This window comes from Chaetodon auriga, chromosome 5 (assembly GCF_051107435.1).
Source record: "Chaetodon auriga isolate fChaAug3 chromosome 5, fChaAug3.hap1, whole genome shotgun sequence".
Classification (NCBI taxonomy): domain Eukaryota; kingdom Metazoa; phylum Chordata; class Actinopteri; order Chaetodontiformes; family Chaetodontidae; genus Chaetodon; species Chaetodon auriga.
In genome coordinates this window covers 2,697,935-2,722,500 of record NC_135078.1, presented here as the reverse complement: position 1 = coordinate 2,722,500, position 24,566 = coordinate 2,697,935, and the positions used below count along the sequence as shown (strand labels likewise).

Sequence of the window (24,566 nt, the reverse complement as noted above, 5' to 3'; positions counted from 1 at the left end):
TTTGCTCCTGGCCAGACTTCTGTAAAACATGTTGTGGCTATGAAGTGACCTTTACTGTTTTGACACTTACACAATCACTATGTGATGGATGTGATGTGATGGTATGCTCTCCTATACTGCAACCTTAACACAGTTTAAAAAGAAAAGAAACATCCTGCTGCTGCTACTGTTCATGTTCAAATCCATCTGTGTGTTATGTCACATACACTCATAAACACTAAGTTTCGTCTCTTCACGCAGATGTGCTGAATGTTCCCCGTCAGACTAAACAGGGCCGAAGAGAACAGAGCAGACTAAATAGTGTCTCCAGCAGTCAATGTCCCTCTAATATATGCTGCTTCTTTTGTTGTTACTGCACTACCCCAGTTCATTTTCTTTCATCATATTGTTTTTTCAGGACTACCTGTTCTAATAGTTGCTGTAACATTGGGAGTGTCAGTGGACGAGTACAAGGCAGATGATCACTGCTGGCTCAATGCAAAGGCTTACACGATCTGGGCCTTTGTGGGACCTGTTATATTTGTCTTAGCGGTACGTAATCATAATCTCTTTGTGTGTGTGTGTGTGTGGGGGGGGGGGGGGGCAAATTGTTGTATTACTGCAGCAAAAAGGAAAAAAGATGAATATGATAAAAATATATATATATATATATATATATATATATATATAAAAAGTAAAACAGGCATACAGTGATGTTGCACCTGAGTGAATTTGTCAGTGTAGTTTGTGTGTGTAGTTTGCTCGGAGCAGTGTCCCTCCTTCACACACTGTGGGTGAAGCAGCCTGTCCCTGAAGGAGCTGTCCAGTGCTGTCACAGTGTCTTGTGTCGGGTGGGACATGTTTTCCATCAGTGATGATAGCTTAGCCATCATCTCCCCTTGTCCCACCACTTCCACCAGTTCAAGGGGGCATCCCAGGACAGAGCTGGCCTTCTTAACCAGTTTGTAAAGTCTCTTCCTGACACCAGTCAAAATGATGATCCCCACAGAAGATGGCTGATGTCACCACAAATTAAAAAAAGGTCCTCAGGAGCACTCCCTGCACTCAAGAGTATGCACTGCTATTGCGTGTGCTTGTGTGTGTTGATGGCCTCCTGTACATCCTTACATTTCTTCTGTATTTTAAACGTAACCCATGGAGATTTTGATCACTGGTGACACAATGAAGCAATGTTTTGATGAGTCCCTTTTGTGTTGTATCTAACACAAACATAAGAACACACCTAAACTGACATGTGTGTGATCCATTCCTGCCCTAACCCACTCACTGTCAGTGCCCGATCTGTACCACAAACCCGATGTGTTCTACGCATGCGTGAAAATGTAGTTCTAGAATGTTATTGGTTGGTGAATGGTTAGGGTTAGAATAACCCATCAATTAGGCATTAAAATGTGGCCTAGCTACATGCGCAGTACTCATCGGGCAAGATGTAGAGATCGGGTAGTGACACCCACTAGCAAATTGCAGTGATGAAAAAACTGCAAGCTAGCCAAACATAGATGTACACATTTTTATGGCCTCAAAGATACATGAAATGCATTTTAGTAGAGAGACTAAATGCTAAAATAAGTGGGTTTATTCAGAAGAATACTCCACAGGGTACCTTTAAAGAGACACATAAGATGAGCGACATAATCCTTGCATTATCCCAAACATCCCCCAGAATCCCAAATAAGATACAAGATCATGGTAGCATGCTTCTAGATCAAGATGGAGCTTCTGCATTATTTTCTCTATGTTCTATTTGTCAAGGAGCAATGAAAAATGACATAACGTACATCAGCTGTTTCCCGTGATGTGATTTCCTGCAGCCTGAGGAGGAGGGTAAACTCTCTCTCCTCTACATGAGAGCTTGAGTCAAAGTGGATCTACAGAGGCACGTCTTATGTTTGCTGGAGGCCATGTTGATGCTGTTGTCCTCTGCCTGCAGGTCAATACAGTTGTGCTGTGTCGGGTTGTCATGGTGACAGTTTCCAGCGCTCGCCGTCGTGCTAAGATGCTCAGTCCAAGCTCAGCATCAAAGATGCAGACCTTTGACCTCACCTGGTGAGATACAATGGCTTCTCTATCTCTCTCTGTCACTCTCTCTCTCTCTTCGTGCTTTTTCTGTGCTTTCTTTCATGAATCTTTTTCTCTTGTGCGCTCCCTCTCCCTCTCTCACACTCTCGTACTCTCTCACATGTTTCCTTTTTGGTCAAGCCAGCCATAGTCAATAGAGACAGTGTGAGAGATTGGAAGTTTAGGCTCGGGAGTCTCCTGTGGGAGTTGTAAGGGCTTATCAGCTTAACACCTGGTCCAAACAAAACTGAATGTGTGTGTGTGTGTGTGTGTGTGTGTGTGTGTGTGTGTGTGTGTGTGTGTGTGTGTGTGTGCACGTGCACGTTTGTGTGTCTGTGTGTGTGTGTGTGTGTCTGACATGTGACATGACATGTGAGGCCATGCCAACTTTAAAGTTTGTGCTGTTCACTGAACAAACCTAATTACTACTGGTTAAAGGCCTCTCTGTGACTTGTGAGTGTCCTTCGTCTTTGTTGGACCTTGAAAACATAATTCTAGCTGGCCAAGGATCCCATTCTTAGATCTGTTATTTCACCACATCTTACAGAAATGCTGCTACTTTTATGATTTCCAATCATGTTAAAGGATAAGTCTGGCCATGTTTTGCTTATTGTCAAGTCAACAAATTCTGTGAAATGGCTCATACCAACAGTGCATTAGTGACTTTGTATGCATAATGTACACTGGAAAATGTATTAGGTTGATTTTCTGACCACCATACCCTTTCAGTGGCACTCAGTCTCAAACCCCTTCATTCCTGCATCAGTCATACATCTTTGAAAACGTGTCACAAATATATGTTGCGGTCTTTAGAAATGGCTCAGTTACTTAAAACCTTAAACAGCTGACCACTGTAGTTTTTATCAACTCCTCCTCAAACAGGATGCAATGGTACATTTGCTGGGTACTATATTCAGCAAAGGGATTAATCCACATTTGGTGTGTGTGGGGTTGAGAAATATAACAAAAATTGTACTATCCATTCATTGTCAATTTAGGTCTTTTCATGGGATTTGTTGACATTAAGGACACTATAGAATATCATCAGATTTCTCTTTCAAATAGAGCCAGCTTGTAGAAAAGAGACATTTTTGCTTTGTTATTACAAAATTCCTATTCCCTGTAACAACCACTTTCAACTTTGCATTCATACTGTATGATTGGTATTCAGAGGTTGAGCAGCAAACACGATTTGCCTTTTCATTGTGTCAGGTCTGTTTATGTTGCTATTGGTTACAGGGTGATAGTACAATCATTTCTTGTAATTCTTCTACAGTGTAGTTATGAATGCAAGCGACATCTCCTGCAGAATACCCACACTATGGTGCTGCTGAACGATTGACATTATTATAATAATTGTACATAATTGGATTATAAGACAAATATTTAAAAAATGTTCTCCGCACATCTTGCAGCAAAAAACAGGTGAATCAGGTGATTCTCATCTTGTACAGCAAACATCCAGAAGACAAACGGGAATAGAGTACTCTGATCAATTCACAACATTTAAGTGTGCAAACAGACTAACATTTCAACACTACTGTGTCTTCATTAGAGCCAAAATGGACAGAGACATGAGGCAAACAACGCATAGAGTTAATCTAGACCAGGGGTATTATTGTCACTGGATAATTGGCTTAACAGCCAATTACTAGCATGTGTTTGTGTGTGTTGGTGACGTTTTTTTTTGTTTGTTTGTTTTTGTTTTTTTTCAGTTCACTAGAATTATAAGGTGTCACTAATATCTTATGGCTGAGAACAGACTTGGTTGTTTTTTCGTATTCAAGTGAAACGTCCTTCAACCGAACATACAGCAGATCTCTTCCGTCCAGATATTCATTTTGTACATTTGTCTTAGCCTGATGTAAATGCTACAGCACCATTCCCCCTCTCACTGGATCTCTTCAGTCCCTCACAAACAGACTGAAAGTAGATGTCTGTGCCAGCTCTAGAGTGTTACATGAATTCAGGAAATTAGAGGGAAAACGACTTTCAAAAATAAAAGGAAAGCAAGGGAAGTGGGTGCTGGCTTTGTCCTTGCAGACACAGTGTAGTCTGAAAACTCAATCTCTACCCAGGTGCAGCCATGTGACAACAATAGTGGTTTGAACAAAGGCAACCTTTTCCGCCTTGCCCCATGAAATGGTTATTGGCCGTATAAGCACCAGGATCATTGAAAGAATGATTGAAAAGGAACAGGAGTATGACTGTGGTAGGCGGTAAAATCTATAGCTGTGTAGTGATGTTTGATGAGGATTCAAGGAGGAAATATTTGAGAAGAAAATGCTGCTGGCTCCTTCAGTCTACATTCATGTTTTCTTAAATGGTTGACAAAGACAAGGTACACGGAGTACTGAGGAATCAAATGGCACAGCGTGAAGTTGTGTTTCAGCAGTCTGTTCGACCTCACTCTCATGCACCTGTATTGGAGAGTGTGTGTGTAGAATTTATGCACATCCTGTATGTGTATTTATGATTCATGTGTGTGCGGTTCATGTATGTTGGCAGGGCTGTGACCCGTCCAGTTCTTATCCTGCTGCCGGTGCTGGGTCTGACCTGGCTGTGTGGACTGCTGGTCCATCTCTCTGTAGTAGTTGCCTACATCTTCATCGCTCTCAATGCCTTCCAGGTAAAGAAAGATATGGAATATCTGCAAATGTTACCTAATTTTCATATACAAGTCTCACACGTTTTGCAATCTGGACAATGGTGTAACATTAGGGATTACTTAGAGCTGGACAAACAGGTTTACATAAAAAACGGCCAACAGTTGAATCTATTAATACCATTATACAATATCAAGTTGTCGACTGTTGTTGACTGCCTTTTTTTCCTAAAGCTCCTGACTTGTAAATTTTCATCATGATCTTATAAACGTTAACATTATGCATAGCAACTGACTTTAAAAAAAGAAAAGTCATGCTATCATCTTTAAGGGTTCTATAATCAAGATTTTGATAATAACAGTGTATCAAATGGCAATGTGAAAAGCCTGGGCTTTACGGAGCTTTATAGTGAGCTTCAGCTCATTGTTTATCTGTCTGGCTACAACTTCAGTGTTTTGGTTCATCCTCACCACTCTCACAGTGTTGTATTCAGACAAAGCAGGCAGCTGCTGTCAGTGAGAAAGCTCTAAGAACCCACTGTACACGACCTGTTCAGCAGCAAACAGCAGACACACATAGTTAGAGATCAGATGATGAACAAAGTGGAGCATTTGGCAACTTAAAACTCAAATATTCCCTCAGGAGTTGATGGAGACAAAAGTAAAGCTAATATAAATAATACTGAATATTAGCCTTCACCAAGTAGACAAACACAATTATCCCAATGAATGTTAATGTTGCCATGTAGGAGTAAATAAGCAACTTAATAACAAATGTTACTGCCATACCAAGTCTGTAAGGTAATGTAGCATTTTGTGAAATTCAGCATTTATTCGTCCTTTATTGACATGGGTAGATATAGGTATTCACATTGAGGTCAAGATCCCTTTTCAAGAGAGACCAGTGCACAACTAAACAGAACGATTACAGGTAACATTCAAAATCCTCAAGTTAGTTTAGTTTTAAAATCTCAGAAATAAAGGATAAATGTCATTTTCAAAGCTTTTTGTACTCATTAGCTTCTGAGGAGTTCAGTATCAAAACCCTTTATTTGTTTTTGTTTTTGTTTTGTTTTTTTCAAATTCAATTTAAGCATATGGTTCAGCCAAAGTTAAATTTCCCATGACCTGAAATTATAATGGCTGCAGTCACTTCTGAGCAGAGGCAGAGGTTGAGGCAGGGGTAATGTGGTTGAGTAGTTTGAATTTACAAATAACAGTGGGGCTGACCAAGTCTATCGGAGCCGGGCTGCAGTTGCCAGTTCTGGCCTTCTGTCCAAGGTGCCACTAAACTGAGTTTCCTTCTCACAAGTAACATTATTGTCTAAATCACATCTAGTTATTACCTCACATATTCTACATACAGTGGTATTCTATATAGGAGTTAGATGGAACACACATACAGTCCTAACAATTGTTGTGATTTTACACAACCTCACCAGCTGTGGAGGTTAAAGTTTTTTGAGTCAATTTCATGTAATAACTTCATGGGGTTCTCTCATGGGTGGAGGTATTTTGTCCTACTGTATGGGTAGCACAAGAGGAAATGATATTTTGTCTTGTCCTGAGTGTTTCATTTCATTATATTATTTTAAAATTGGTTTATTCATTTAATGCAAGTGGAAATTTTTGGTGACATGATTTGGTGTTAGAGGAAAGGTGAATGGGTAAAATATCCACAGTGAATTTTAGGGAAAAGGACATTAGTTTTCATCATTTAATGCCAGGTGTATGCGTGCATATTCGTGTGTGTTCTTGTGTGTGGGAGAGGGCAGTCAGGCCTTTGAATGACAGGTCATACCACATCTACCTCCAGCTCTCCTCCCCTGATAACATAGCAGTTACTTCCTCTCTCAGACACTGTTCCCTAACTTCAGCCTTTCTCTATACACTGTCCCTGTTTATCTTACACCTTCCGTCCATTCTGTACATCTCTCTCTCTCCTTGTTCTCTCTTACCCCACTCACCCTTCCGTGTTATTCCCCGGTCTTTAATTAATCAAAATGAGCTAGCCCCTGGGTGACCCCCAGAGAGCTGCTAGTTAATTTAGATTTACTGCCAGTGTCCAGCTGAGGGAAGATAACACTACAGTAGGAGTTCTTCCTCATGTAGGTAGGAGGATGATGCTGGGCCAGCCCCCCCAAAAAAAAAAAAAAAAAAAAAAAATCACTGGGCTGCTTCAGCAGTCTATAAAAATGAAGTATGAGAGTGAAAGCTTGCGGGCAACACAGTCTCAATAATAAGATGCAGCAAAGGCTTCAATTCACTCAACCCTCCAGTCCAGAATCTGATATTAAACCAAAATCTAAAAAATAGCTCTGTAGCAGTAGTGCTTTAAACAGAGACTCTATATTCTAGATTTTAACTTATTAGACATAATGTAGGCAATGCTGTGGTGCAGGTATACACACTGCAGTATGGCCACTATATCTCTGTCATTTCTGTCTCTTTACATTCACACACTGTAGCTATGAGGTTATACCCAATAATCAAGGTTATTTTTTTTCATGAGTTGTCCATAATAGGACTGTTTCATTAATAATTCTCTTTCAATGCTACAGAGCAGACACTTTGCTCAAATATTTCAATTATACAGTGCTTAATCACAAATTATTACATTTCTTACAACACAAACTCAAGCCTCTGTCTCTTGCAGCTTCAGCAAAACAGAGAATTAAAAAGTAGTTTCCCCAGAGAAAGACACAACTCTTTATCAGCAAATGAAGCACATGAAGGAAACAATTAAAACTCAGATGCAATCATAGTTTGATTAGTGTGTCCTTCAATAATATAACCCATATCTGACTGATTATGCTTATTCGGAAGAGAGACATAAATCAGCCAAACGTAATCAGAACGCTGTGCCTACACGGGCTCCACCTTTACTCACATCACTACCTTAATTACATGTTTGTATGTAAACAGTCTCTCATGCATATACTGTACATATCTGCTCCAAAATAGCAGACTCAGCAGGCCCTGAAATCCTGTGACTTCTGTCTTCTGAAATGTAAACTGTGGGCTTGTGACAACACCAGCAAGAACCAATCAGCTCATCTCCTTCTTTATCCAATCAGCAACTCCCCCTCTGCGCTTCTCATATCCTACACTCTATTCTATGTGTACCTTTATATTCGGTGTGTTAATTTTTTGATGAGTTTGATGAGACTGTAGAAAAACTGGGGCACTGGTTGTTGGACAAATGCTTGAAATGACCTACTGTATGTTTGTGTTTTCCTGTTGTGAATAATGACTGTTCCCCCTTAGAGGCAAAGGTGGAATTAGCATGATGTCATAGTGACACAAAACTTCTTAGGGAGGAAGTCGGGGTGTGTGGTTTGGCATGCAGCGACAGCGGAGATTGTAGTTTGCATCCTTGTGTCCCCTACCAACAGCCAAAGCTGGTTTCCTCCTCTGTTCTTAACAAAAAAAGATGCCTAAACTGATCCAAGCCGTAATCACAGAGGTGACAGATCAGAGAATGCTCTATGAATCTCTTTTTGTGAAGGTCTTGTGTGTTCTGGAAGGCACTGATTAATGATGTTATCCTAAAGATAATGATCATAAAATGCTCAGATGAGTTTTTGTGGAAAGTTTGCAAGACTTGTTGAGTTTGACACTACAAAGTCAAACTGACTCTTAGTGTACTTTACAGAATGGAGTTAGTCTGTTTCACACCACAAGAGGTTTTTCCTTAACAAAAATGGCAGCTAAGGTCACCACTATACTTTACCAGAAGTCCTCTTCAGATGGTCCAACAACCTTTGAAACCCCTTATTTCAAACGTTTCCTTTGTCAGGGCTGGAGGAGGTGAGTAACTTTCCCAAAGCAACAAGCTGACAATTAGGCTGAGTGAAAAAGTGATCTGGGTTTGAACTTCTCTCTAAAACTCTCTTTTTTAATTGGTCACACAACTATTTCTGTCACTTTTCATGCATACAATAGAGTAAGTTGAATGAGAGACTTTCTGAAAACTTGCACTGTTGTGTACAATATTTAAAAGGTTCTTGCATCTCCCCTTCTCTATGATGCCTTCTCTATGATGTCAAGGCTTTTCACGCTGCCTTGGAGTATGGCCGTTGGGAACATGTACAAACATTTCTGCCTGCTGATGGGATCACATTTTTGTAGTAACCCCACTTCATCAATACATCACTGAACATACAGGAGGTTCTTAGAGAATCTTAGAGAAAACACTTTTTCCAAATTATATTTCTGGTACAGATTTCCCTGCAAAAGTAAGACAAGAGAGATCCAATTTGGATTCTGTTCAGACACACCCTGATGAATCCAACTGAGGCTTGTGCCAAAAGGGAGTAGAAAAACACACAGATCGAGAGCATGAAGAGCTATTTTGCAATACATGGTTCTCTCTTTGTTGGTTAAGAGAAAAGCAGCATTTGACAGAGACGGCAGAGTGGAGTACTAAATGGACTTGATGAAAATATTGTCAATAAAAGTTAAATGAATGGAGTTTATTCTTCTCCACTTTCCACCTTTCACATGTTTTCCTAATGCATCTGTCTCCTCTCAACAGGGTCTGTATATCTTCTTAGTATATGCTGTTTACAACAGTGAGGTAAGGAGGCATTCAGTGCATTGTCAGTGCATCTGCCCGTCACTGCTGCGGCACAGTCTCAGAATGTATCTTTATATGGTATGTGAGGCTGCGAGCCTTTTGGACAAACCAGTGGGTGTAACCGCTGCTTCTCATTTAGGTGAGGAATGCCATAAAGAGGATCAAAGAAAAGAGGAAGGCCTTATCTTTCACGGTTAGTGAGTAAAAAGCACACAGCAATGATCAGGTCCATCAGTTTGGTACAGAAAATGAATTTCCTCTTTACAAATGTTTATCTTACTGGAACTCTGACTTTGCTTTTGTGTCACTTGCAGCACTTGTTATTGGGTTGTTGTTTATTTTCAGAACTGTTCTCAGCCAACCAGCTTCTTACCCTCCCAGAGGGCGCCAGTTACCTCCTGGGGTTGCAGTCCTCCAACTCCCTCCAGCCCTGAGACCAGTGAGACCTCTGGACCCCTCAGCTCCACCTCCACATCCTTGGTCATCAAGAATGGTAGGCTATATAACCCGGGATTGATATACGTGTGTGCAACATGGTCTTTATTCAAGTATTATTTTATGAGGCTATGGGAGTTATTTGGTATGGATTTGTAGGCCATTTTAAGGCACTAAACAGTCAAATGCATATGCACATTTATAAGATAAGATAAAACAGATTATAACAGAAGAAAAACAAGATAATCATTTATTAATCCCACAAAAAAAAAAACTAAATAAGGTATGAATAAGAAACAATTCAAGTAACACAGGCAGTGGTTGAATTCACACGGTTGCACATAGGAGCTATTGATACTGCACACTTTGGTATACAGTGATGGTGCACCTGAGTGAATTTGTCAGGTGTGTGTGTGTGTGTGTGTGTGTAGTCTGCTCAGAGCAGTGTTGATTGGAAAGTCTGACAGCAGCAGAAAGGAAGGAGCTACAGTGTCTCTCCTTCACACACTGTGGGTGAAGCAGCCTGTCCCTGAAGGAGCTGTCCATTGCTGTCACAGTGTCTTGTGTCGGGTGGGACATGTTCTCCATCAGTGATGATAGCTTGGCCATCATCTCCCTTTGTCCCACCACCTCCACCAGTTCAAGGGGGCATCCCAGGACAGAGCTGGCCTTCTTGACCAGTTTGTTAAGATTCTTCCTGACACCAGTCAAAATGTGGCCTGAGTCTCCACAGTCTGCTCTGGCCTTTCCTGTACAGTGCATTTGTATTGTCAGTCCCATCCACTTTATTATTCAGGTGAACACCCAGGTACTTGTACAATTCCACCATCTCAGTGTCCATGTTCATCCAGACTTCATGTATGTCTCATATCAAAATTTGTAATAGCTACATTGTTCCACAGTGCAAAAAGTGGTAGTTTCACAATGATCACTCTAAAATTGTGAGATATGTTTTGTGTGTGTGTGTGTGTGTGTGTGTGTGTGTGTGTGTGTGTTGTGTGTGTGTGTGTGCGTGCGCGTGCGCGCGCACACACATATTCTTTTCTATTGTCCTGCATGCTTGTCATGTGACTGTCAAGTTTCTGTTCTGGGAAAATGGCTGACATTCCTTTCATTCTCAGTGGAGAATGTACTGGCCCCTTAACTCTAACCCTAACCTGCCTTTGCAAATTAGCATCAAACCTTGTACCATGGTGACATAAGCAGCATTATGCTCATTTAATTTTAATACACAGCATCATCAAATCAACATCAAATAAATTACAGTTTTGTAACAGAAAAGGTGAAGTGAACAGGATTTGTCTCCATAGCAACAATGGCTCAGGATGATGGGTAATCTAGCCTTCCACTATCCAAAACTCACAAAAACAACATTTCTCAGAATCAGCGGAGAAATAATGAAACCTGATGGCCATAATATTAACTTATCATATTACTGAATTATCAAGGACACTTTGGTGTTTTAGTGTTGAGAAATGTTGAGGATGTCATTAAAAGAAAATCTTAACCTGGACAGCAATGCACCTAGTCTGTTGGAAGTACTTGGACTTTGTTGTCGTTTTCATGCTCAAATATCTTGGTTCTTTTCTGGAACCATCATCAAACAGGTGCATAACGTCACAGCTCAGATAACCAAGAAATGTTAGAAAATCTGTCAAAGACAAGACAATAAAGCCAACATTATCTATCAGTAAAGTAAACGTGAAAGTTATTTTAACAACATAAAGGCAAAGGTCAGGAGGTTTTATCATAGTCTGAGATCAGTAATCTCACTCGTTATTTTAATGGATTTCAAACGTTTCATGAAAAGTCTCTCATACATATTTTTCATAACTCTGACAACATCACACTACAAAACATTTCACTACATACAGACTTCCTCTCGCAGGAATAAATGCACATATGCAGTACCAAAAATCTTTTCTTCCATCATGTTCCCGATTCAGCAGCAAAAAACACCTTCTTCAGCACCCAATTACTGTTCAGACGTGCACAAATAGCATCAAAATAGTTCAGGATCAGATTCTAATTAGCTGCAATTTATGCAAATAAGGTGAACTGCAGTTGGGCTCATTTCCATCTGTAGTCTTACTAAATACCTCGTTACATTTAATTTCCTAATGGTAATTTGTAACAGGCTGAGTAAGTATCCTCCTGTACTTTGCACTGTCATGCTGGATTTTATTATGTCTATAATTATTATTTGCAGTATATTTCTCAGTGAAATGCAATGAAATGTTGGTCAGGTATGAGGTATGAGGAGTGAGATTGGTTAGGGTTTGGTAAGAATATCAGTAAGCCAGTCAGAGGGGAAATACGGTGGGTGCTGCCTTCATCATTTGGTATGCCTGTTGCTGTAAAACCCAGTTCACTTTCATCTGTTGCAAATGGAACCTTTCAGGTTGCCGTTCACCAAAAACATGAGCACTTTCAATGAGCGCACTGTTTTTAGTGCATTCTTGAACAACACTGGACTTTGGATTTCATCTGTGGTTTTCTATCAATGTAGCTCTCTGACACTAGTTTTGCATTTCCATCATGTATCAGTTCATGTCTACACTGACTGGGTGACCATTCAACTTTCAGGTAATTGTCACTTTAAAGCAAACAATGCAAACAATGCACAGCTGACGTAGCCAGGAATTCTATGTTCCCGAGGCTCTTAATGCCCCACCCCACCCCACATACGTACAACTAGGCAGTGTTTTGGGGTTTTTTGGTTTGTTTTTTTTACAGATGTTAATCCTACAGTATGTCACCATTTACTTTTGGCCCAACAAGCATCACTGTATATGTCTGATTATAAACAGGTTTACCCCTCAGCACATGATATCAGATCCGGCTATGTTTATAATCTTTTTGTTTTGTGTCAGCACAGAGAAACTGTGTGAGCAAAAACAATGTGCTGCATAGATATAATGACTTATGGTAGTTCTCAGTAGTGTAGTGCTTCAAAGTATTACATTTTAGCTATTTACAAAGCAGCAGGGGTGAACATTCATATTTTTTTTCACCCAGATTTCGCTGTAATTTCTTTCATATGAAAGTGTTGGATGGACAAACAACATGCTTAGGATTTTGTTATTCTTAGACCCTTAGCTGTGAATGGAATTGCAAGAAAGGTCAGGGGGTCAACTTCAGTCTCTATCCTCCATCTTATAGGTCACTGAGGGTCAATGATGGTCTTTGCTGATGTCATTTCATATTTAATTTCTATGTCATAGTTAGTGACATGTCCAGCAGATGCTGTGAATGAGAGGCTCTCCTGCACCTTCACTACACTTTATGACTGAAATAAGTGAATGATGTGAAAGGATAAGGATAGACTGGAGATCAGATTGCAGATGAGACCTTCTCACTTCATTTCATATCTCGGTTTATTTCATCAGCAGCAATCTGTGTTGCAGACACAAGGTCATGATTAAATGACATTAATTGTTTAGAAATAATAGGGCAAATAAAGGGGATCTGTATACAGAAGGAACCAAAAGACTTTATACTGAGAATTCTCATAATGTTCTATTGTCAGTCATATTGTTTGCAATTTTGTTTCTCTGTGTGTATTTTATAAAGGTTTTTTGTGTTGCTTGTATGTCTTTGTCTTACATGTTTTGGCCTTGCGTAGAAACAAATGTGTTGGCCTGAAAGAGAAATGCAAACTTTCAATACAAATGGGCATGTTATTGTCTTTCAGAAAGCTTCAGAAAGGAGAGCTTTGTGAGTTTCTCTTTAAAACCTGCATCAGGAAGCCAAGTAAGTCACATGATGTTTTATCACGGCACTGTGGGCACACATATATCACACTATTAAGTATGACTGGTTATTGTGTATGTCTTTTCAATTCAAACAGGTGGTGCAGCTGACTGGATTCAAGCCATCAGGTACAATTCTGAGTCACTTGATACTGATCTCAAATCATTTAAGAGGTGGTGTTGGTTGAAACTAAGAAAAGGTAAACACTATTGGAACTAAAGGGGACACAGTGTAGAATAGTAGCATAAATAGTAGCAACAAAGTGTATTTAGACAAGATGATGCAGTAAATAATTAAATACAGTAAATTGCTCTTGAGGGAATGGAAGTGGATATTGGGTGTGCTTTGGTTGTGCAGATAGCAGTGTTAGCAGCACAGAATGCACTTATCGCACTTTTAACAGCAAAAACATAGTGTGTGAACTGAGTATCTCATAAGGCAGAGACAGTCGCACAGTAGCACAGACACACACACACAGTATAGCAGTGTGACTGAATTATATTGCAGCAGGATTCTGGTCTGCTGAGAATAGCAGTGATTGAGTCAGCAGCAGGGACAAAAGACCTGCAGTAGTGTTCTTTCACACACCTACGTCACTTTAGGCCCACTGAAGAAATGAAGAAATGAAGAAATGAAGACAGCTATTAAAAATAAGGATGTTTCATAAAAATACTGGGAGGAAATTGAACATTTTCATTGTCTGTGTAGTGCATATGTACAGTCACTGTGCAGGAAGTAGTTAAAATGTCAGCTGCCTACATGTCATGATGACAAAGGTGCCCTACCCTGGTCCCAGCCTGGGCCAACACTGGCCCAGATAGTCAAAGTACTGGTAACTGGTGCTGGTTGTCAGCACAAATCAGCCACACTCATAAGACAGTCCAGATTTATGAGAATCTATATGTTTTGAGAAAAAACACCTGCACTATGGATGCTTTCACACACCAAGTTTTTGGTTCACTTCAAGTGAACTCAGCTGTTGCTCAAAAAATGACCAAAAAAAAAAAAAAAAGACATAAAATGCCAAAAAACACAACAAACTTAAACTGTGATGCAGTTCATGGTGTGAAAGCAAAATGGGCCAGCCACAGGATTTAGTGAATTAGACTAATTTCAAAAGCTAATTTACTTAAACCAGTAAATCCAGATTGTGAGAACTGACAAGGAAGCAGTACTATAACCAATCTGTAGGAAGGATAGATGTATAAAAGGTAACTAAATCTTACTTGAGATCAGGTCTATCCCTGCTTTTCAGGTTTCAATCAAACACAGGACTAAGATTGCTAGTGTGACTTGAAATTACAGATAAAGGTTTCAACCGTACTGTCCAATTAAATCCCAATAAGTCACATGCTTTGGCTGCTTTGAAGACTTTTTACTGAAGATCCTGATCTTCAAGTGTGAATCCTGAACCCTGGACCTGGGTCATATATGATGGCTGCTCCATACTGTCATAGGCGTCTGACCCTGTGGTGAACACAGATTGGCAGGGTTACACTGATCTCTCACTGCTGATGTGACATAGAGCTTTGACGGCAAATACATACATCATGAGATTTATTCAGACTTTCTGAAGTGAGTTTGGTCAATGCCATCACCTACACATTTTTGAAAATGAAATGGTATTGTTCGCCACCCGTAAGTTTCAACATCCACATGTGTCCTTTGTTCCTCCATGATTTCCCATGTTAGCAATGCATTGAGCTCTACCTGCTCTCGCTTTGTCTGATTTTAAATTACACTACATAGGGAGTATTTTGAAGCAACCTTGAGAACAAAAAGAAAACTATGTATTTGCATTTATTCTCATTGAAATTCCTCATTTGAGTTGACTGAATGAAATGACTAATATTTCTGTCAGTTTATGTTAATATTGTTACTATTAGCAGAAGAGTTCTTTGTTTAGTGTGGAATTATGGTCTGAATGCTGAGTTTTCATATGTTTGTTCTCAATTTTCACTTATACGTAAAGCAGGAGAAAACACAGAATAGTTGTAATTTTTCGAGTTGTGAAAATACTTTTTAAAGGCACTAAGTATTTGTAGAAAACATCATGAATTAATGACTTCTAAACAGTATGAGATTCCAAAAAGCTTTGTGGATAGACGTGTGTGAGGAGTGCATGGGTCAGAGCACAGCCACTGAAAACAAAAGAGATGTAAGGAAGATTCACATATGATATAAAGAAGTGACTGGAGGAGAAAGAGAGAAAGCAGTTGTATTTTTCTTTGATTGTCTCTATTTACCTGCACAGTGGACAGCATTAGGACTGTGTGAAAACTGCCCCAGTGTCTTTTGTTGATTTCAATGTGCAGGCAGACACAACAGATGGTCCCCATATTTCCAGAGGGTTAAATCTCTGTCAATGGCTCTAAATTGCCTGGCAGTAGGGAGAAGGAAGTATGTCATAGATTCATTAAATGTTTAGCCGTATGTGAAGAAGGCCTGATGGATGGTGTTTGAGTGCTGCTGGGTGTTCATTGTTGACCGACGAGACAAAGGACAAGTTCATTCCCTTAATCAGGAACGGACAGTGGTAGCTATTCACGCTATCAGCCATTAACCACTCCAACACCTGCTCACTCTCACTCTGCCTTTCATTTCCCTCCTTTCTTGTTTTCTCTTTTGTACACAAACACACTTGCACTTCTGTAATGCAACAACATTAAACATCAGATTGAGCTGTGAGTCGTAGCTAATGCCTTTCACTTTATTTCACCACAGGTTGTTGAACTGCAAATGGAGTGGAGCCTGATACTCAGCTGCAGTAAACACACACCACACTGAAAGAAGGGAGAAATGGTCACACATACAGATGCCACGTGAAGAAGTGCACAACCATGACACATACACACACACATACACACACACTGAGATGGAGAGTGTGGTAGAAAATAAGCATGAAGGAAGGATGCAGATGTGAGCCTCCTCTGTTCTCACACTGTCACTGTTCTATTCTCAGATCATATCAATGTTCTCGCAACTACTTGTTTAGCACATGGCTTGTGTTTTTTTTGTTTTTTTTTCAATCTTTTGGCGAGGAGCTGACTCTGACAGTCAGATTTGAGGTCCTTTGGAACAAATAGGTTAGTGTAGTGGTGAGTTTTGGATCATGAGGTTCATCATTTAAGCTATGTATCCCTCGTTGCCTGATAGCAGTGTGAGCAAATGAACCGACCTCTTCAAGGCACAGATGAGTGTCTTTGTTCCAGAACCTAAAGCTTTCCAGAAGACAATTCTTGGTTACTCAACAGACCTCATTATGAACAGTTTTTAAAAGGAACTTATACAATACAGCGGAGATACTTCCATGGAAACTGTAGACAGTTGTTTCTCTGACTTATTCTTCACAATCAGGACTTTGTACTTGGAGAGACAAATTGCTGTTGTTTTCAGCACAAGTGAAATTCTGTTCACCTCCATTGAAGGGGGGTGGAAGCAGAAATCACAGAAGCAGGTATCTGGAAAGTGAAAACAGCTAATAAAACAAAACAACTATTTGTTGCATGGCTAGATTAATGTGCTTTTTGCAACATTGGTGAGCTAACCTTGAAATTTAAAACCATGTAATAATGTTCTTTTACTTTTACTTAAAATATTACCGACTTACCAATGCTCACACAAGTATCAGCACCAACTGTGTTGTCTAACTGTCTTCCCCAAAGACATCTAGGCAAATACAGTTCTCTACTGGACCTCCATGACGGTGCCTACTTGTGGTTGCTGTGAAATTTGGTAAGCAGCAGTTGCCATGAAAAAACCCCTGAAGTTCAATATTAGCTCAAGCTTGCCAGAAAGAACAAAGGCCCATGGCCCAATTTTGGCAATATATTGGGGCTCAGGACGTGTCTTATTTTTACCAAACATTTTCTGCATGGATCACCAAGTTTCATAGTTTGCCTTGGTGGAAAGTGTATTTACAGATGATTACATGAAACATTAAATGAGACTGGACCATTGTAGCACAGCAGCAGCTGTAAAACACCACCAGACAGCAGTGAGATGCTGTGTGTGAAACAGAGATGTTTGAATGAACATCCCAGACATATTCTGAAGACTTGAGAAACAAGAGGCACATATTCTTTTGCCTTTTGTTCAGTAAGTCATGACTCTAATCAATCTTAAACCTGTCTACAGTATCTACTCTCACACTACTGTTGGTTTCAGACACTGTAGAGATGTCTTATTCCTCCCTTGTTCTGTATTGTTACAAGAGGCAGCCATTTTAACTCTCCCCTATCTATCTTTGCTACAGCACGATGCACTGTAAACTAAAGGCTCAAACTGTTACAACATGCTGAATATCTGTGGATACACCACAGGTCTGTGTCTGTAGATAGCCTGATGTGTCAGGAATCATGTTGTAGTTGCTCTATATCTTCAAATAAGAATCACAGTTGTGGTGTTAACTACTGTATTCCAGTACTCAGCAACAGTCTAAAATGTGTCCTCTGTTGCGTTGTTAGACACAGCAGTTTTGGTGTGTTCTCCTGCATGATCTACATGTTCTACCTTTAGACATTTTTATACGTGGATGTTGGAAGAAGAAATCAATTTGCTTCTGAAGACTTTGTTCCACCATGACATGTAATCACTGCTTAAAATATGAGCATATACAGTTGTGAAAAAGTCGTACACCCCATGAAATGTTTCTTTATCACATAGTATGTTGACCCATTGATGTTTGATCTTCTTTATCTATAGATAAAACATGATGTAATTGAACAAACAATGCTAATTTGATTATGCAATCATTTATTCAACAAGAACAGATATTGTTTTCATCTTGGGAACAAGAAAGCACACCATTGGCTTCAGGAACTAGTAGCGCCCCCCCTTTGACAGAAACATCTTCAAGTAAACATTTCCTTCAGTTTTCTACCAGCCTTTAGCAGTGACAGAGAGAAATATTTGTTTTCCCTTCCATGCAGAACTTTTTGAAGAAGATTCTTGCATTTGTTCAAATCTTGTCACAGCATTTCAGTGAAATTCAGTGCTGATTTACTGGTGTGCTTCAGATCATTATCTGGTGCAAGGTCCACTTTCTTACTTTAACCTCTTGAGATGTCGTGACATTCTCCTCTGGTGTGCCAGAGAATTCATTGTCATTCAGTGATCAGGAATCAACAATGAGCAGTCCCTGGAAAAGCAAAGCAGCCCACCACCGTGTTTTAAAGTATGAGGATCTTCTGGTCAAATACGGTCTTTGTTTTGTTTTGTTTGTTTGTTTGTTTGTTTGTTTGTTTGTTTGTTTGTTTGTTTTGGTACTTTGGCCACACAACTCTGTTATTGACTGCCTGTCCAGAGAGCATTGTTCCAGAAATTATCATCCTAGATAATCATTGGCAAACTTTAGTCTTGGATCGACGTTTTTTGCAGACAGCAGTGGTTTTCTCTGGGCACACCTGCCATCCAGGTCCAGGTTGTACAGTCTCTTTCCAATAGCAGACTCATTAAAATCAACAGTAGTATGACACACTGGGGTTCTTAGAGACGTCTATTAGCATCCTACGGTTGGCACCTGGGCTAAATTTACCGGGGCAGCCTCGCCTAGACAAGTTGGAAGTAGTTTGAAATCTTCTCCATCTCCAAACAATGGAATGATTTAGTCCCAATAACAGACATTTTCCTAAAGCCCTTCCCAGAGTTATACATCTCTATAACCTTTCTCTTATAGGTCCTCAGAGAACTCCTTAGATTTCAGCATTATGACAGAGCTTGCATCAAAAACAAAGAGCTAACAGCCTAGATGTGTGAGGTTTAAATAGGACAGAATCCTCCAGGTTACTCTATCATGATGATCTAATCATTCACACCTGATTTTAATTCCACCCATCTGAGGGAATGACATATGTAAGGCAGTATACTTACTTTTCCATGAAGGAAAGTAGCATTTCTATTGATTCAAGCTGTAAACATGGTGACAGAAGGTCACTTTTAAGTGTTACTTGTTGGGTTATGTATATTACCTTTATGTATCCACATTGTTTAAGATGAAATATCTCCATATCTAAATTTGTTGAGAAAGTCCCACATTTTGCTCACACTTTAGACCACATCCATAGTGCGTTATGGCGGCATTTGTAGCGAATTGTAATAACACACTTACAATATATTATAACTCCAAGTGTCTTATGGATGCTCTTGACATGTTATAAACAAGAGGTTGACTGATGGGGCTTACCCATCATGACTGCCTTGCACCTCACACCCCACCTCAACTGCAGTAAGGACTCATAGTATGCCATGATAGTCCGTGCCGTCTAGTAAGTTACCATTGTAAAGTTAAGTTCAGGAAAGTTAAGTACATAATGATTAAAGTTTCATCATAATAACACACTATAGATGTGGTCGTCACAGAAAATGATACCCACATTTTCCTGGGGTGTACTTACTTTTTAACATGACTGTATATTTCTCAAAAAAAGAGAATGAAATTACAAACATCACAGAAAGATTTATGTCTATTTTTGAGACACTGACTGACGACTTTCTAAAACTGATGTTTAATGTTTTAGAATATAAGTGATGTGAATGCTTTTACCGAAGTGTTATAAGTCAGACAAGGCTAACAGAAAACAGCCACAGTAGGACTGCTGCATTGAATCTTGTGTGTTCAAGCTCTGTATCATTTGTGTGCAACTGATGAATGCTATGCAATAATAGCCGAAACACAAGCGGAGCTTTGCTTCACTGAATTTTATTGGTTTGATGCTATTACAATAAAATATATTTAAAGAAAACAAAAGGTGTTGGTCACTTTCACTTTTGGGAGAAAAACACTTTAGTTTAAGACGGGACAGACTGTCATCTCACAAGAAAATAAAAAGTGAACTAAGAGCAAAAACAAAGGCAATATCAAGAGAATCAATTTCACAACAGTAGCGATTTGACCTCAACATAAAGCAGAGAACTTTTTTGTGTTGAAATGTATCTTCATCTTGCAGTAGATATTCACTTCACAACATAAATATACTGTACAGAATGATCACACACAACGGTCTCAACAGGAAAACCAAGGTGTGTGTGTGAGTGTGTTTGAGTGTGTGTGTGTGTGTGCGTGTGTGTGTGTGTGTGTGTGTGTGTGTGTGTGTGTGTGTGTGTGTGTTTTCAGGCAGACATTAAGTTAAGGCAGGCGGAGTGATTGTCTACGACACCTTGAAATGGCGGCTGCTGCCATGTCAATGGACGAACAAGGAATGATTTGAAATGTCCACAGTGAGAAAGTTGAGCTGCACAATATAACAAACAAACACTATTTGGCTGTCCTTGTTTTTCGGTTGATCCTGGTGACAGGGTCAGTGAATATCAGGTACATTGTCATCATCGCTCTTAGGGTGTGTCACACAAATCTGTCCAGTTCAGGACAGCATACATTACTTTTCAACACAGTAGAGCCACAGATAAAACACAGACTGCTACAAATATACAGAACAGTGTTTTAGACCCATAGTTCAGGTTTCTGATTCTGTGTATGGGCCTGATAAGGCCTGCAGTGTCGTCAGCTGGTTGCCCTTTGCTTAAAATGTACACAATGTACAGCAATATTTCAATTATTATTCTGATCTGAGTGGATTTAACTCTAACATGTTTATTTATTTAATCATTTATAAGGGACAATTTGAAAAAATCATTATGTATATTAAATAGTCTCTCTCTCTCTCTCTCTCTCTCTCTCTCTCTCTCTCTCTCTCTCTCTCTCTCTTTCTTTCTGGCTCCAAAACTCTGAATCACAATACAAATCTCTCATTTTTAAACTGATTTAAAAAGGTGTATTGTGCTGATTGATGGCGAATTCCACTGACTTGAGTAACAATTGGCCAATCAGAGCTATATCGGTGGGTTTTAGATTTTAGGTGTCATCTTCCTACACAGGTAGCAAGCTTCCCAGCATTAGAAAAAAAACCCCACAAAAATGGTGACAGGTGCGGATGAGATTGAGGCAGCTGTACAGGTTGTTGAAGTATGCCAGCGTATAGAAACTTGAATCGACACGTTTCTTCGTAAATGTTCTGCTCCTAGCAAAGATTCCTGAAGCGTCTATGTTGACAGATATGTCACTTGCAACTGATTGGTTAGGGTAAAACAAAAGCAAAATAACTCCCTCCTCCAAACAGAAATTGGCTAATATTAAGATGATTTCAGACTGAATAGATGAAAGCTGTCTTGTAAAAAATTCTGTTTATACAGTAAGTAGTAATTTGCCAGCAGATACAATTTAAAAGAAATCTAATGCCATGTGAATTATGTTTTCAAAATTAAGCATATTTAAATAAAAGAATTTGCGACCTGCAAGGAGGAAGATCTTGTTCCACATACTCTACACACCATGTAGAAGGAGTTAAGTGAGCATCCTGTGTGTTTTGGACTCAATTTAACACTGAAAATTGACGAGAGAAAACTTCTAACATCTAACTTTGGGGGCATTTGATGACTGTCCATTAGAAATTTTTCAGGAATTAGGGGAAAAGACCCCACGTGATTATGCACTTGATCACGCTGGTGTAAATATTTATTAAAGCACCAAATGTGTAAAAATTGGCAGGTGAAAATAGTCTAACAGTGTTGACCAAGCAACTTTGGAAAGTGTAGTGAGCTAAGCTACCAGTCACTCTATACCAAATGAAGCTTCACTGCACTGCAGCTACCCCCGGAGAAATGTAGCACGCTAAGCTACAGCAACATGGCAGAATCGGTTTACTACATCCAAGATGTTTTTGCTTTCATTCAAGCAACTTCATTCAAAGTCAGTGCTACCTCAGCTGTCAGTCAAACAGATAGGTAGGAAAAAATGCTCAATTGGTGATCAAAGAATAATCTGTGCTTTTTGCTCTCACTGCTCCAAAAACCAACATGGCAACAAAACAAACAAACAAACAAAACATGTGCTGCACATAATAACAAAAAGCAGATGTCCAGAGTGTGTGTATGTTCATCTGTGTGTGTGTGTGTGTGTGTGTGTCTGTTTGTGTGTGTGCACGCGCATGCGTGCGCCTGTGCTTGAATGGGTGTGCTCAATTTAGACTTGGGCACATTTGCAGGACAAACTGTAAGTTAACTCAACATTTAATAACTCAACGCAAACCACTGTAGCAAAAAAATAAGAATCCAGACTCCCTCTGGATCAGTTCCTCTCCATCATCACCCTCTGCCTTATTTCCATCAAGTGAACTCAAGCTCATGTGTCTGTACTCCCCTGCAGCAGAGACATTGTAGGTCTGAGCTACAGGATTATTACGTGATGCCACCGTCAAACGGTAGTGCTTCTGTCAGCTACACATACACGGCTGTATATGTGGCTGCTCCACTGTGTTTGAGCTTCAGAAATACTTGGGGAAATGTAGCTTTTTAGTATTTTGTAAAGATTTATGTATTCTGTAGGAGCCATTGGGCTTGAGGATGAGAGCCACATAGGGAAGGAAATGAGAGGGTACTGACAGACTTGGTTTTGGTCTTTTCATGGGATTTGTTGACAATGAGAAAAAAAATAGCATTAACATTAGTTACAAAGCATACCTTTGGAAAATTTAACCATTTTCATTCTGTGTACTAAAAACCCTCTGTACAGCAGCTTCAGTATCAGCCTTTATACACTCAGTTCAGTCAATCCCTAGTCCACATACAGTACAGTTGTTGAAAAGTGACACAAACAGGTGTGAACATGAAACCTTCATTTTTTAGAGTCCACTGTTTCTTGAGGCTTTGACCCAGAAATAAATGAATTTTTACAAAGAAACTTGAAGAAAAAAAAATGTTGCCATCTTTTTCCTCCCTGTGTCATCTCTGTCTGGTTCCTCTGTGAAAACTGAAGCACAAACATTTACAGATGCTTCGTTTTGCTTCACGCTTACTGAAAAACGCTGTCTTCGTCATTCAGCTGTCCCTTATCATTTGCACATTCATGTGTCTTTTTTCCGCTCTGCGCTGGATTCCTTCTTTTTCACCAACAGTGTACTGCTGCGTATTTTCTCTCTTTCCCATTCTCTCATGATTTTATCTGTCTCTGTCTGCCTTTCACTTTCTGTTTTCATGGTAGGGGTTTGATGAATGATGGAATAAGTATAATAATACCATTTTTCTTAACATGTCTGGCTTTGATATATCAACATATCAACATCTAAAAAGATTAAAACAAAACTATACTGAACCCCATAGAGCTTTCATACTTGGGTTTTTTGTAAGGTTGGTGACAAAAAGAATGAGTGCAGAGATATGAGTTGTACTATTCTAGGCTGACGAGACCACAGTGTGTCATGTTATCCTGAAGTCTGTCTTCATCTAAAAAATAATGATAAAAATAATAATAATAATAATAATAATAATAATCTACTGTCGAAACAGTGTTGGTGACCTTGGAATCATAAAGTTGCGTCTGACTTTTGGATTAAAAATCGCAAATTTTTAATACTAGATTCAATTTCTGAAATGAAGCGACAAAATCTGCCATACAAAGTGCACATTAGCTAACCCAGCAAGCTTCAGCAGATGTTACCAAACAAACAGTCCGATCCAGTGAAGTGACAGTTAAACATCAGACCACCCAGCACCAGATCTCACAGTAAAACTCCTATCAAAGTGACGTTGGAAAGTGTTTACAGTGAAAGAGATATTTCAGTGTGGATGTTTCAAAATGATGCAGGTAGCAACTATGGACAGACATCTCAACAATCACCATGTTTTCATAACTGTTCAGTACTGGTGCAGGCTGGAGCCTCCTCCCAATCTAAATGTTTGCTGGGCAGCCCTGTTGTAGAAAATCTTGTCAGTGATGTTGGATTCTTGTGATATTTTTTCAAACAGGAAACCATCTAACTCTACAGGCAGATCTAACTTTAGATTTTTGAAAACAGGGCAGAAAATCAAGTTCAGAAAGGTCACATTAATGTGCCTCTGCAGGTTATGAAAACATGGCATTCAAAATCTTAAATCTAGCTTAATCACAGATGGAGCTTTATAATTCCAAACTCAAAGGACATTCTCTCCTCTCTAACTCAAACAAAAGCCTTCGTGAAGATCACAATATGAACCTGTCTATCTTCATTGGATTTTTTCATCTCACTCACACTTTGCCTCCCACACACACATACAGTCTCACCGAGAGACACAACACATGGTGGAGCATCCTGCGTGCATCCC

General features: G+C 39.6%; 1 protein-coding gene across 1 annotated transcript in view; it reads left to right on the top strand.

Annotated features, from left to right (window-relative positions):
* Nucleotides 1-20,163, top strand: part of adgrd2 (adhesion G protein-coupled receptor D2) — a 37,121-nt gene extending 16,958 nt beyond the window's left edge. Inside the window, exons 17-25 of the mRNA XM_076729917.1 lie at nucleotides 398-531; nucleotides 1,931-2,046; nucleotides 4,567-4,687; nucleotides 9,201-9,242; nucleotides 9,382-9,435; nucleotides 9,588-9,735; nucleotides 13,372-13,430; nucleotides 13,528-13,558; nucleotides 16,155-20,163. Of these exons, the coding sequence (XP_076586032.1) occupies nucleotides 398-531; nucleotides 1,931-2,046; nucleotides 4,567-4,687; nucleotides 9,201-9,242; nucleotides 9,382-9,435; nucleotides 9,588-9,735; nucleotides 13,372-13,430; nucleotides 13,528-13,558; nucleotides 16,155-16,162 (713 nt within the window). The 3' untranslated portion in view covers nucleotides 16,163-20,163. The remainder of the gene's footprint in view (nucleotides 1-397; nucleotides 532-1,930; nucleotides 2,047-4,566; nucleotides 4,688-9,200; nucleotides 9,243-9,381; nucleotides 9,436-9,587; nucleotides 9,736-13,371; nucleotides 13,431-13,527; nucleotides 13,559-16,154) is intronic.
* The last annotated feature ends 4,403 nt before the right edge of the window (nucleotides 20,164-24,566 follow it).